A 14,317-nucleotide genomic window follows, 5' to 3' on the forward strand; every position below is an offset into this window, starting at 1 on the left:
AATAAAATAGATAATTAAAAACCTATGAAGTTATCAACCCCAGTAATTATAGTTATACATACCAATTATAAAATATTTGAGTTTTTCAAAACAGAAATAACTCTTATACTAAACATCTACATAAAATTATAAAATTATTTTGCTTCATCATTGTCTCCAACCAAAGGCGTATGATCATCTTACCTCGCCATTATTGATATCTGCAAAAATAATCTTTGCAAAAATAATCTTTGCAGAAGAATAATAAGGATGTAAGCTAGTGTACAAAGAATTATCATAAAGTTAGTCAAAATATAGCAATTACAAACTAAATATGTACAAACTTACAACAAGTTATATATTCACACAAACAGTTAATATTGGACTCAATTATCTGGACACATGTCATTGACATTAAGTTTCACTGTAGGCATACACTTCTAATAATATTTATAATTTGCAAATTAATAAACAAAGGAGTTATCACTCTATATTATTTACAAAGTTAGTCCCTTCGAGCTTAGAACAACATAGTCTAGTGACTAGGACATTCTGTAACTCTTAACACATAACTCATTCCACTATATTTGAGCGTGAATAGTTGATGACTGTAATTCCTACCATTATCTATGGTGCATTTTTATACCAAATCAACTCTCTTGAAGCTTGAAACTTGTTTAATCCTCTCTTTTATTTAACTTTGTGAATAAGTTTAGTTTAGGTTACACTTAGGGGTTTTCATTACTAATTCCCTCCAATTTTTGTAGGCAAATTGTGTGCATTGAAAGAGTATCAAAACCATCAAGAGTTGGAACTCGGGGAAAAGCTGCAAAAGCAATTGTTTAGAAGATACACAAAGGCAGTTCTCATGCCTACGCCCCCCAAAAAGGGGGGCTGAGCCCCATTTGGTTCGCAATCCTCACGCCTAGGCGCCCTAGGAATGGGACTGAGCGTCAGTCTTCGCGCAACTCTCGCGCAGCGCCCAGAAAAGGGGGCTGAGCGCGTCACTTGCTGATGTGGCACCTTAGACCTATTTATGTGATCTTCTTGGTGGCTGAAGCACGAAAACACCATTTTGGACCTCTAGGAGCTAGTTTTGGACAGTGAGAGCTCTCCATTCATCTTCCTTGGGTCTTAATCTCTTCCATTTTCTTCCATTGTAAGCTCAAGCTCCCCATGACAATGGAGAGCTAAGTTCATTTTGTTGGGGAATGATGTAACTATGAAACTCTCTTGTAAATGCACTTGTCTTGAATGAATACAAGCTTCTTTCATTGATTGTTAGTGTTTATTTCCTTTGCTTAAAGCTTGTTGTGACTTGATCAACCATAACATGATTATTTGGTTTGCTTAATGTTGGGAAATATTGTGTGGACCTTGAACTGGACTAAACACCTAAAGAAAATTGTATCTAGGATAAAGCTTGGACCTTTAGTTGTCTTAAACCCCATTTCTTAATGCAGATGAACTTGTTAGGTTTCCAAGGAATTAGAGTTTAATGAGTAAGTCTAGACTCTCTCTACCAAGGGATTGGGTTTGAGTAACTTAGTAGGTTGACATGGACATTTAAATGAAGAAGAAGTTATGTGCATTTGCATGAGAGTGCAGTAGGTAAAACCATTCTCCAACATTTCCATTCCATATCATCTTTAATCATTCCATTTCCAAGTGTTTTAACCCTAAAAAGTTCAATTTACAACTTGTGAACTATGTTTATTTTTTATTGCACCGAAATCACATTAAATGGAGTTATTCTTAGTCTAAATTAGTTAAGTAATTGTAGGATTGTTTAGTGTCACACGAGTCTCTTGGGATATGATATCTGGTCTTACCGGTTTATTACTTGATATGATTCGATATGCTTGCCGAGTTCCTAACAATAGTTATTAGAGTTCATGACACCTCTTTATTAACCTCCCATATGTCAATGCATGCACTAACAATATTACCACAAAGAAATTCTCATTGAAATCTCATCAATAATCATCATCACACATATCCACAACAATATCATCCTCTCAACTAAACGCTATAACATTCATAAATTACATAAATCGATCTTAAACAACCAAATAGAAAAAAAAATCCAACATTCGGACTAGCGCTCACAGATGATGCTTAATGTCAAACCTTTGGTAAGAGGTTGTGCTCAACGATAGTCCTGTCACTTAACTTCATTCTTCTTGAAAAATGGAAGCTCAATACATTAGAGTTAAAATGCTTTAAACCTATAGTACAAAAATGACACTTAGCGGTCAGCAACACTTTCTGGCGCTCAATGCCTTGGAGTTAAAATGATTTCAGACGAAGCTGACATTCAACACCATTATAGTATTGCTCAATGCTTTATCAGTTGACAACAAAACACATTTTTGTGATTTTAAGTGAACTTGAACCAGATTAATTGTTTAAATTGGTACTCCTTTCTAAGTTAGTTGGTTCAGAACACTTTTTATACATTAAAACTTATACCAATTTACTCGATTGCTCATATTTAAGTTCTTTTAGTCACACAAACCTAATCCACCAAACAGGAATAAATCTTCAAAATTGTACAATTCAATTCAGGTATACACAACAGTCAAAAAATTTAATCAACATGCAAAAATATTATATTTAACAAACTTAAGCATGATAAAACAACTAGTTTTTCTTACCTTGACAAAACGTTTTTTAACTCATAGAGTATCCCTTTCTACACTATGAGACAATATCAAACTATCTAACCATGTTAGTAAAGACTTATTAGCATAGATTCAAGAAACATAACACATAGACACATGTGAGTAGAATACATCAGCGTGTAACCAAATAACACATAGAAGAAGAGGAAAAAAGTTGAAAATTAACTTACCTTAGAAAATAAATTAATTGATTGATTTTGACGAACTAGACAGAAAGAGAATTTTTACTGTCTCTGATCTTCAAAAAAGGATTAAGGAAAAAAAAATCTTAGAAAAAATAAAACTATTAATGAATGGATTTAAAATAGATAAAATATTTCTATGTAACAAAGACTCCTTTACCAATTTAATATTTATATAAAAGAGTTTTATCATTAAAAATATACAATTCAATATTTTACAATTATTATATTTTAATTCTACTTTGTACTTTATTTACTAGAAAAAATCATCTAAGAAAATTTGTGTTTTCACTAATAAAATATAATTTAATTAATACATGCATATTTAAAATATATTAAATCTAATTTATCTTAAATTATTAAACTCTTAATTTAATAATATATTTATAAAATTATAAAATTTTGAGTCTAAGTAACAACACTAATTTAACTTGTTCATGACTAAGTTTATTTGAGTTGAATTTAATATAGATGCAACCCAACACAAATATAATTTTATCTGAATTATAGATTAAGTACAATTGTATATATAACACAATAATGTAATGAAAATATTGAAGTAACTTGATAAAAAGAAATGTCACATAATTCACATATTATTCTTGTAAACGAGTAATTTTTAGCACATAAGAATTAACGAAATTTGTTTTGTCGTATAAACGCACGTCATTATCATACAACGCTCCTCCACAGGTACCATGTGATGATAATTGGTATTTGATGCTCCTATCACTGCACACTAAACCACAAAAATCTACTCAGCAAGCCATGAGAATAAGAAAAAAACACAACAACAATAACCAGTGTCAGAAATAAGAAATGTTATAAAATATAAAAAAAGAAACTATGATGATGATGATGCGTTACACTGCTGAAAACGGGGTACAGCACAACTTTCAGTTTCAGTTTTACTACTTTGTATTAGACAATCCAATTCTCCACATCCATAACATAAAAAAAACTCATTATTAATAGAGTTTCAGTCAATGATATGATCATAATGAAATATAATATTTTTTACATGCATACTAATCTTTAATCTTGTTCATTTAGAAAGATTAAACAAAGTCTTATTAAATGTAACACGAGAATTTTCAAACAAGTCACAAAAATATAATTTTATAATATATAAAAGAACCAGTCTAGTAACATAAATTTATATACTAAAAGTCTTCTATCATAACAATTACATACGTTTATGTAGGATGCTTTTATTTACATTAATTTCTTTAAGATAGGTTTAACAATTTTATAATTATATATTGATATGTTAAATATAGGGACAATATACTATAAATTTATTTTACAGTTTTATAATATATTTAAATACGTACTGTCATGAATAATAATTATTTTGATTTGTTAATTTTATTTATTAATTACCTTAAAAAGTTATTCACCAATACTTTTGGTTGATTCTGCCTATAAAATTGATTTAAACTATAAACAAATAGAAAAATATAAAGAGTAGTAGCATTAAATTGAAAATATAAAATTTGACTAGATAATAATAGTGTTAACACAGTAACTGTAGAAAGATGAATTAATAATAGCAGAAGGTGGGGTGGTAGGGTCGGGGAGAGAAACTGGGTTCTCCCGCCTCTTGAATTCTTGAATCCCTGAAACAGTAAAGTAAGCAAAGCAAACCCTTCATTTTCACATTCACCACTCTCAGTCTCAGAGAGAGGATCGAATGTTGATTCTCCTCTTTTTTCTCTCTGCAAATGGACACGCCAGATAGGAGCAAGATCAACACCCCTCTTTCTCAGTTTGAGGTTTACCTTCCTCCTCCACTTTCTTCTTTGCACTTGCTTCACTCTTTAGCAATCTAACTACTTTTTTTTAGGTTAAATTTGTTTTCTGTTAATTCACTATGAAGTGGTAGTGAAATGTTCAGTTTCTGTGTTCTAGATCATCCCATATGTTCAGTTTGACCGCTTCCCATGTCTATAACCAATTTGGGAAATAGGTTATTGTTGTTGGTTTATATTTTGTGCCTGTTTCCGAAGGTATATGCCAGTGAGGAAAGTGAAGTTTCTAACTCAGATTCGACTTTTACTGAAGTTTATGTTGATTTTTTCTGTTCAAATGTGATTAATTTTGCATTTAGGACTCATTTTAAGTTTCTTCTGTATACTGTTTTGTGGTCAATGGCCGTATTGCTGAGGGTTTTGTGCTTTGAAGATTTTAGGTTTTTCTTTTTCGGCTAATCTGTACAATTTAAGTTGTTATGAAAGTAACCTGTTTGTGATCTGGTTTGTTAACAGATTGTTTTGTACCCTATTTCCTGATTTTTCCTGATTTTTCTTAATGCAAAGTTGGATGAACCCTTGTGATTTGCATGCATAGTTTTGTTTTGGTTTAGCCGGATTAACCATATTCTTATGCTTGGTGGTGATATGCAGGATTCACCTGTATTTAACTATATCAGTAATCTATCTCCTATAGAGCCTGTTAAGTCTGTTCACATTACCCAGACCTTCAATTCGCTTAGCTTCTCATCTCCTCCATCTGTTTTCACATCACCCCATGTCAATTGTCACAGAGAATCCAGATTCCTCAGGAGGTAACTAAATTTTTTTTTTGTTGTTTGTTACTTTTGATGACTGCAAGTGACATTGGTGTGTACAGAATTGTGGATGTTTTAATAATTTGATTTTGTTTATTCTCTGATTATTTAGGCATAACCTTTTGGATGCATCCAAAGGTAAGGGTTCATCTGAAGATATAAACAATGTTTATTCATGTGAAAAGACTCCCGCAGATTCAACTCAGCCATGTCATGAATCAAGTGAGCCACAGGAAAATACCAATCCAAATATTTCCATAAGAGATGCCTCAATCGAGCCATGTGATGAAAACCCAAATATCTCAATTGAGGTCCCACAAGGCTTGAAGTATAATTTGGCTAGCCCAGGATATGAACCTGTGATCTGTGCTGATGAGGCTGACTCTCTTTTGGAACTGCCAGGCAAACCAGGATCAGATGTTTCTTATGTTCCAGATGACTCTGAAAAGGATTCAATTGAGGGTGAAATGCATCTTCCAGCTTTATGTCAAAATGAGGAAAAAATTGAAGGACCAAATTGTGGTGTGGATGATTTAATTAATGAAGCCTCTGATCTGTTAATGTTTAGTCCCCCAAATATGAAAGAAGCTTTTAAGGATATAAATAAACAATTAAATCCTTCAACAAAGCTTACCAATTTGAGGACTTTGTTACGACAATCTGCTACCAATGATGGTCATCAAATGCACATTGTTGATACAGTTGCTTCTGGTTCAGAACATGAAATTGAAAATCATCCTTGTGAATCAGGAGCAGCCACAGACACAGTTCAGAGACAAGACAAACATAACAATGTTGCTTTGGTGGCTAGCAATCCCATTGAGAAAGTGGATGATAAGGTAGGAAAATGAAGTCTGTTTGATATGCAGTGAGCTACGTGTATGCAGAGCTTTTCTTACTTGAAGTTAGATGTTCATGATTTCATGTTATAAAGACACCTTGATTTCTTGATTACTGTTCATGTACGCTATCACACACTTGATTATATTTGTAAATCAATTCCTGCATTGTTTATTTATGAAATTTATAATTCTAGGAAAATGTTTTATGACTGTTGGTTGTAGTCACTCATTACTTTTGAAGCACATCCTATAAAAATAAATCATTATTTTGTTCCTTTTGCACATTTTGCATTCCCCAACATGTGTTATAGTATAGTGATAAACAATTTTTTATGTTCAGTTTTGTTTTACAAAATTATGACGAAAGTTGAATATTTTTCTTTCTCTGCCATTATGTTTACTGTTGAACACATCAATCAATCTAAAATTACTTTTGTCTTTGTATTTAGCTTGTTTATGTGACACACCGTGGTATACGGAGACGCTGTTTAGATTTTGAGATGGCTAGTGTCCAAAGGAAGAATCTAGATGGTAAATCAAACACCAATTCCAGTGCAGAAAAATCTGATGAGATGGATGTTAGTAAAGGAAAGCAACTGCTCCCCATTAAACATAGTGGGGATTCACGGAAGTGTGTTTTGCCTGGAATTGGTTTGCACTTGAATGCCCTTGCTAGCTTAAATGATTGCAAAAACATAAAAATTGAGACATTGCTATCTGGAAGGCAACCTAACCTTCCCAGCTCCTCCTCATCCTTGCAACTTTCTGCAAGCCAAGATCATCAACTATCTTTGGTACCTACATCAGTGGAAAAAGATATGGAGCAATCAGATAATGAAGTTCAGCCTGGTGAAGATTGTACCCAGCCTTTGGTTCACATGCCTGGTGAAGATTGCACCCAGCCTTTGGTTCACATGCCTGGTGAAGATTGTACCCAGCCCTTGGTTCACATGCCTGGTGAAGATTTCCAGCAGAATAGCCCTAAAAAGAAAAGGCAAGTATAGTTGCTCATTATCTAGTGTGCTTGATTACCTTCATTCCATTATATTTTAGCTTTTTCTTTCTTCATTAGCTTGGTACTAAAGCTAGATCTACAGGCGCAGGTTGGAACAAGATGGGGAAGGGGAGTCTTGCAAGCGTTGTAATTGTAAGAAATCAAAGTGTTTGAAGCTGTAAGTTCAAAGAAACACCCCCTTTTCTTTTGGGTTGGCATACTATCTCAATCTGCAACGACCTTGGATTTTTGTAGTTTCTTTTAATGAACTGGTTTGTTTTGAATTTATTTTTTCAGAATAAAACAAGGGGTCTAGTGTGTCTACTTCTTTTTTCATGAAGTTATGACTTGATTGAGTTCTGGCTGTTGAAGATGTAGATGTAGACTTTCACTGAACTTATGCGTTGAGTTTATATAGTCAGCTAGATAAATCCTGCCGAAGTTGCACATACACCTAAAAATATAGTGTGCTAAATTTCAGTCCACACTGCAAGACATGCTTCTTAATATTGCCACTTGGCCTTTCCTCATGTTAAATGTTATCTGAAATTACTCGAGTGACTTGTTAGGAAGTATTGTCAGCCAGATATTATCTGAAATCACTCAATTGACTTGTTAGGAATTACTGAAAGCCTTAATATGGAGAGGGACAGTTGGTTATTAAAGTGAGCTGTTGGCTTTCATAAATACTGTGATTGTTCTAGGAGCTTCTATATATGAAAACCTTGTTTATCAGATTTTCTAAGCTCCTTTCAGTTACTGTGATTGTTCTAGGAGCTTCTATATATGAAAATCTTGTTTATCAGATTATGTAAGCTCCTTTAAGTTCTGTCCTAAAAAGGTTGGCTACAACTTTTAAGGATTGACCTAGCTGTTTTGTAAAAATAATGCTTACCTTTGTGTTGATCTGGTTTTGGGGAGTAAAAGTCCTGACAGATGGCATCTTAGTCAAAATGATCTAAAAAGGTTATCTCTTGAATTGAAAATGTACTTTTCTAAATTTCATCATCCAGGAAGTATGCTTTTTTGAATAACTTCTTTTGTTTGAGCTTATGTGGGTGATGCTATGATTTTCCATAGCCATTTCTATCATGTTTAGTTTAAAATGATTTTAATACGTAATCTCATGGTATTCTCATATGATGTAGTTTGGAAAATATCCTTTGACCCAGTCCCTTTGACTAGAACTTCAAAAACAACGTCAGCTAAAGTTTGTATCCTCTAATTTAAATATACTTCTGCCAAGTAAATGGGTCAGTTATCCATGTTATATTGGGCCTTGCTTATGATGACAATTTCATTGAGCTTTCTGAATACTGTGTTTTATTACTATTAAAATATTGTGACATGAAAGATTGGGAAGGAATCTGGCTTTAATGTCTTTCTAATTAAACTTTTATGTTTACTTTACCAGTTATTGTGAGTGCTTTGCTGCGGGAGTCTACTGCATAGAGCCCTGTTCATGTCGTGATTGCTTTAACAAACCTATTCATGTTGATACCGTCCTTCAAACTCGCCAGCAGATTGAGTCTCGAAATCCACTTGCTTTTGCTCCTAAAGTCATACGGAGTTCTGATTCTGTACCTGAAATTGGGGTCAGAAAATAAAATTAGCTTTATTTTTCACTTTCAAATTTAAACCATATTTCTCCTATATCAATTATTTTCCATGCAGGATGACCCTAACAAAACTCCAGCTTCAGCCCGACACAAAAGAGGATGTAATTGCAAGAAATCAAGCTGCCTAAAGAAATACTGTGAATGTTATCAGGTTTTCTCCATTGTTATATCATGTATGCTACACCAGTTGCAGTATTATCTTGAATTACGAACAGCTATTATTTTATTTTGAAGGGTGGTGTTGGTTGCTCCATAAGCTGCAGATGTGAAGGATGCAAGAACACGTATGGTAGAAAGGATGGTAAGTCTCTTGTGTATTGCAATAATTGGAGTTAGGCATTGCCAATCAAAGCCATGAATTTTGCTCTTTAAACCCCTATTCTCTATATTATTCATCTAAACATTGTTTTCTGTTAATGGTAGTATTTTATGGCAACTTCTTTTTTTATGTTCAGGTTCTGTTCATTCTGGAATAGAAGCCAAGCCCGAAGAAGAAACAGAAGCATGTGAAAGGGGTGTGATGGAAAATGCTTCACATAAAACTGAAACACAAAATACTGAAGACCATCTTGATCATGCTCTTCCTACAACACCATTACGTCTTTCCAGGTTTGATATACTGTGTTTTTGTCTGCTGATGATAAAAATTGTCCGATATTTATGTTGGTTGATTTTTATGTCACAGATCATTGATCCCATTACCCTTTTCATCAAAGGGTAAGCCACCAAGATCTTTTGTTACTACCATCTCCAGTTCTGGATTGTTTGTCAGCCAAAAGCTCGGGAAATCAAGTGCTCCGCGGTCTCAACCTAAATTTGAAATGCCTGTGCAAACTGTTCCGGATGATGACTCTCCTGTCACCTGCATCAAAACTTCTTCTCCAAATGGCAAGAGGATCTCCTCTCCTAATTGTGACGTGGGATCATCTCCTACTCGCAGAGGTGGGAGGAAGTTGATCTTACAATCTATCCCTTCATTTCCTTCTCTCACCCCTCACAATCTTCGGAGTGACTGAGGATCTAATCTTCTTAAGTTAGCCTCTTGGTTCCCGTTTCCAGTTTGTTGCAGTTGGAGCTGTATGCGTAGGTGAATGAATGTAAATGTTGAGCTCTCTTTTACTTTCGTAATAATATGTTGCTTTCATTTCATACTGTACAACTTCACTTCAGTTGTATTATATCTTAACTACCGGTTATCATCTATCCTAAGAGTACTTGGAGAATGATTTGTTATTAAGTACTTATTGGTCGTGTTGGACTATTCCTTTTGAACAGCAATTTGATTTGTTATGTTACATACAGTAAATGTGGTTGGTATCTTGGAATCGAATTTAGCATAATTTAATTTACAATTACATTTTCACTATTGTATTGGTGAATGCTGCTCCTACAAGGGAATAAAATATTAGTTCCAATATTTTTACAAGGTGGCATGTTACTAGCAACTTTGCAGCATGATATCTGGAATATCACCGTAATGAAAGCTAAATCCCGGTTTTCTTGAATTGAAATGTTTGACTGGAAGTTACTTTGAGTAACCGCTAATCATTCTTAACTGTCTTTCTAATCAAATAGCATTTTCTTTCCTTTTCCTACATAGAGAAGACATAGGAGTCAGCTACAAGGAAGGACATGGACGAGACGAGGTAAGCGAATGCCTGATACAATAGTCTGGTCCTGCGACCTCTCGTTGCCTTTTTCTCATTCGTTCTTGATAACCATGAATAGGAGTAATGAGCTTGCTAGTATTTTTTTTACAAAGCCATTCCTTACTTCAAAAAGTAGCGAGCGGAATAGGTTTTTATTATAGATTTCTTTTGTCATATTCCGAAATCTTAATTTTAGGAAAACTTGAATATTGCGAAATATTTAGACATATTTAGACAAGTTATTTTAGAAATAAGAAAGTTATATGCTGTTATAAAAAAGTTATATGATATTTTTATTTTAAATTTTTTTAATCATTACCACATTATAAATTATTTACATTATACCTTACCAAGTTCGATATGAACTTTTGACATTTTTTTTAAATTAAATTGATTTTTGACTTCAAAACAAAACTTGAAATACAAAATAGTATGACCTTGTTATGCATACATCAAACACAAATGTCAACATAATGTAAAATGATGAAATCACAAAATAAAAAAATTTGAACTTGAAATTATGAAATATATAGGATGTATAGTTTTGATAAATCTTTATTTAGTATAAGGAAACACCTAAAAACATTTGAAAATTTAATATAAGATTGTAAACTAAATGCCTAAAATTAGAAAAATGGCTAAAAAATACTAAAAAAGTAAGAATTTATTAGTAAACCAAGTAATCTTGGAGATTTTGATCCAATAATCCCTTTTCACATTGTCTAGTGGGTCTCTTTCTTCATTTCAAGTAACTTTCATTTAGAACCATATCAATATGAGGTATATATCAAAAGTAACATGAAATTAAAAAATTTCTCCACCAAATCTTTTTATCCTAAAATCTACGACTATTTTAGCATATGTAAGAACTTTCCTATCAAATATACACTAAAAGAAGATACCACAAAAAATTATGATTAAAAATCAATTTCTACTTGATTTTAATGATTTTTATAAAATCTGGTGAATAGTAAAAACACCACAATACAACAAAGTGGATATAACAAATTCAAAATACGGAAAACAAAACAATAACAAATTAGAAACACAAAATAAATGGAAACATTCAATCATCGTCGTGATTCAAATCCAAAAAATAATTACATTTTCAATTTCATAAATTCAGTGAAGATTTAAAACGTCTTCCTCAATAAAACACTTAGATTCACAAAAACTCCAATATTAATTCTAGAAAATCATTTACCACCGTAATCACCAATTTAGATCATAAAATAATAATATCCAAAACTTTCGCAATCACCCGTGGAATCACAACTGTAGTTATTGTCAAACACGAGAAAGAGAAGAGAAATTATAAATAAAAAAAAAGTAGAAATTGAAAGTCCGAATTTAATTGATTTTATATCAAATGGTTGAGAATCTAACATAAACCAATTTCAATTATTTAAAAAAACGTGACCATGACATTTTTATCTGAATTCAGCGTAAAACGTTTGACTATATTTGGAATAGGTTACCTTTTGTACAGGGTCTCTTCTTGAAAGGGTTGTACATTTCTTTTCGTCATCCTTAATTCCTATCCAACTGTTTGCTTGTGTCCATCCTACACCACCGTCTTGCTACCACCGCCATTACTCACTCTACCTATTCTCCTATTTCAAACCATTGCATCAATATTCAATATTTCTTTTATGATTAGGGTAACCGTTTTCTTTTCTTGAACATCATAAATATTTTTCACATTTTTTTAATATATGTAAGATCAATATAAAAAAAGTCAATATTTAAAAGTAGCAAAGGAAAAATCACTCCATGCTACTTACACAACCACAGTGAACAATTATGAGATGCCAGGAATAGAAAATAGAGAAGATAAATATATATATCATGATATGCTAGTTGTTACCACGTGCGGTGGTGATGAGAAAGAAATGGAAATGTGGAGTCCATTTTTTAAACTATATGCCATTAATTTTGTAATGCATAATCGAAAGTGTTAGCATCATCGTCCCCAACATCCCCTTTAGATACTTTTTTTCTTTTTCTTTTTCCCCTGACTTTTAGATACTTTGCTGAATTGACAAAGAAATTTTTTGAGTTAATTTATGGAAACTTTTCAGAATCTTTGAGGGAGGGATGTGGCCATGCCTAACACAAGTAAGAAACGAAAAAACAATACTATGATTCATATCTTTTGTTGAAATAGCTAAGAATGGGACCATATATCGGTGACCTTTTTTTCTACAAGTCATTTGTGGTTTTCGAAGACAAATTGCACCTCTCTATGGTTGGTGGGGGTTGTGCTAGTGAGTGTGAATTAAGAGTGCTGGCTAGGTAGATAAAGCTTTCATTTCCATGAGAAAATATGCAAGATATATTATGTATTGTGTGGGTGGGTGGGTGGGCTAAAATATACACGTTTCATTCATCTACGTTTTCATGACCAATAATGTTAGAGAGAGTGGGGAAGAGTGGAGGAAAATCACATCATGTGAGTCGGTAATGATGTACAACTCTTGCAAGTGTTTGTCTCGAAAGAATGGTAGGTTTGTTTGTTTGGGAGTAACATCTAAAGAAAGAAGGAACGAATGTTTTTGGATCAAATCTGTCTATTTTTCCCTTATACCCTCTCAGTTACGAGATTTATGTCTCAAACGAAACCAGTGCTTACCATAATGTTTTACTTTCACTTTTAAGTAATATTTAAATAATATTCATATATAAAATTAAAGAATGTCGAATACATTGCATAGCGAAGGGGATATCATTCAAAAAATTAACACCGTGAACTTTATATATCATTATTATTAGGTTTAAGATATTAAGATACCCAATTCTTTGTTATGATTAAGAATTTCTTTTATTAAGATGAAATTAATTTTTCTATTTTAAACTCGAACAATTTTAAATAACAATTATATTTAAGGAGAAACTCTATCAATCTTAGACAAATTCATGGTTTTACTTTTTTCAATATTGAATGTTAAGAATTTAAATAACGAGTTCTTAGCATGTAAGTATGAAGACATGTGAACAAACTAAGATTTCTCAATTACTATGCATAACAAAATCATCTTAATTATAGTTTCAACAAATATCTTCTGGATTTGAATTTGAACATTTCGTCATAAAACAACTTGACCAGTATAAGTAGGATGAGGCAGGGAAATACCATGTGAAAGAAAGCATAAGCAAGCATAAATCAATAAAACCTAAATGTAAAAGAGGACAAGCAAGAAATAAGAAAAAAATTTCCATATCCTCATACCAAATCATTGGTGAAGTATAATTCATCTCACAATGTTGTTGTTTGCACTGAAGACTCAACTTGGAGACACATGAATCCTCACTTAAAGTTGGATATTTAAAGACAATTTTGAGTGAGAAACAAAGGTTTAGCAAATTGGGACAATCGGAATGAAGAATTTGAGGAGAATTTTAGATAAATGAGGATTTTGGGGATGAGGAGAATTGGAAAGAGATCGAAAACTAATAATGGAGGAAACACTTTCTTTAAATATGAAAAATTCATTTTAATTCTTCCACGACAACTTGCATTTCTCATAAATAATCTCAACAAACTCATTGACGTTTATTGACAGATAATTAGTCAATAATAACTAAACTTATTAACTTGTGAAAATTTTTGTTAATAAATAAAGTATTAAAACTTATCAATAACTTTCCTTAATATATAAAATAATTATATATTATGGAGAATCAAAATCCATCAATAAATTTTCATTATTATATTTAATATTTCTAATAATGACTTAATAATCCAAAATTAAATTACACTATATTTCTACATATTTCATATCATAAACAAGTATAAAAT

The 14,317-nt window shown here is 32.3% G+C and overlaps 1 protein-coding gene and 1 long non-coding RNA gene across 3 annotated transcripts; one reads left to right on the forward strand and one right to left on the reverse strand.

The window, feature by feature from the left end:
- Nucleotides 1–4,379: 4,379 nt before the first annotated feature.
- Nucleotides 4,380–10,147, forward strand: LOC108326442 (protein tesmin/TSO1-like CXC 3). The gene is made up of 10 exons (XM_017559954.2): nucleotides 4,380–4,620; nucleotides 5,251–5,411; nucleotides 5,527–6,253; nucleotides 6,706–7,250; nucleotides 7,354–7,428; nucleotides 8,665–8,845; nucleotides 8,925–9,020; nucleotides 9,104–9,170; nucleotides 9,325–9,478; nucleotides 9,555–10,147. Exons 1-10 carry the CDS (start codon nucleotides 4,570–4,572, stop codon nucleotides 9,883–9,885), a joined length of 2,388 nt encoding a protein of 795 aa, XP_017415443.1. The 5' UTR covers nucleotides 4,380–4,569; the 3' UTR covers nucleotides 9,886–10,147.
- LOC128195770 (uncharacterized) lies at nucleotides 10,040–13,939 on the reverse strand. 2 transcript variants are annotated; one of them, XR_008247615.1, is made up of 3 exons: nucleotides 13,748–13,939; nucleotides 11,997–12,131; nucleotides 10,040–10,461 (listed from the first exon to the last, which is right to left on the reverse strand). It is a non-coding gene; the product is annotated as an uncharacterized LOC128195770 (long non-coding RNA). The 2 variants fall into 2 exon arrangements; XR_008247616.1 differs by having other exon boundaries at nucleotides 10,040–10,579.
- Nucleotides 13,940–14,317: the final 378 nt, after the last annotated feature.

The sequence above is a fragment of the Vigna angularis genome, chromosome 3 (genome assembly GCF_016808095.1).
Source record: "Vigna angularis cultivar LongXiaoDou No.4 chromosome 3, ASM1680809v1, whole genome shotgun sequence".
In the NCBI taxonomy this organism is placed as follows: Eukaryota; Viridiplantae; Streptophyta; class Magnoliopsida; order Fabales; family Fabaceae; genus Vigna; species Vigna angularis.